We start from the raw sequence: 278 nt of genomic DNA on the forward strand, positions 1-278 counted from the left end.
TTGGCAAAACCTTTGGCAGATCAGTAACTGAAAGTTTTTGAAATACCTGACACAAGTCAATCAAAAAGATAGACTATACCTCCTAATGGGTCTCCAACAGCTGCATCAAAACCGGCAGATATCAATACCAGCTCAGGGTTAAACTGGTATGCAATTGGTAGGATGACTTCTATCATGGCTGCCATGTAGTCTCCATCACCCATACCACCCTATTCAGAAAAAGGGCATTTATTATGAGTTTTACTTATAATTCATCACTAATCTGATACTGTTATTTC

The 278-nt window shown here is 38.5% G+C and overlaps 1 protein-coding gene across 1 annotated transcript in view; it reads right to left on the reverse strand.

Annotated features, from left to right (window-relative positions):
• Positions 1-278, reverse strand: part of LOC119581948 (histone deacetylase 6-like) — a 29,776-nt gene that overhangs the window by 3,734 nt on the left and 25,764 nt on the right. Inside the window, exon 19 of the mRNA XM_037930127.1 lies at positions 80-209. Coding sequence (XP_037786055.1) covers positions 80-209 — 130 coding nt within the window. The remainder of the gene's footprint in view (positions 1-79; positions 210-278) is intronic.

This window comes from Penaeus monodon, chromosome 15, assembly GCF_015228065.2.
Source record: "Penaeus monodon isolate SGIC_2016 chromosome 15, NSTDA_Pmon_1, whole genome shotgun sequence".
Classification (NCBI taxonomy): Eukaryota; Metazoa; Arthropoda; class Malacostraca; order Decapoda; family Penaeidae; genus Penaeus; species Penaeus monodon.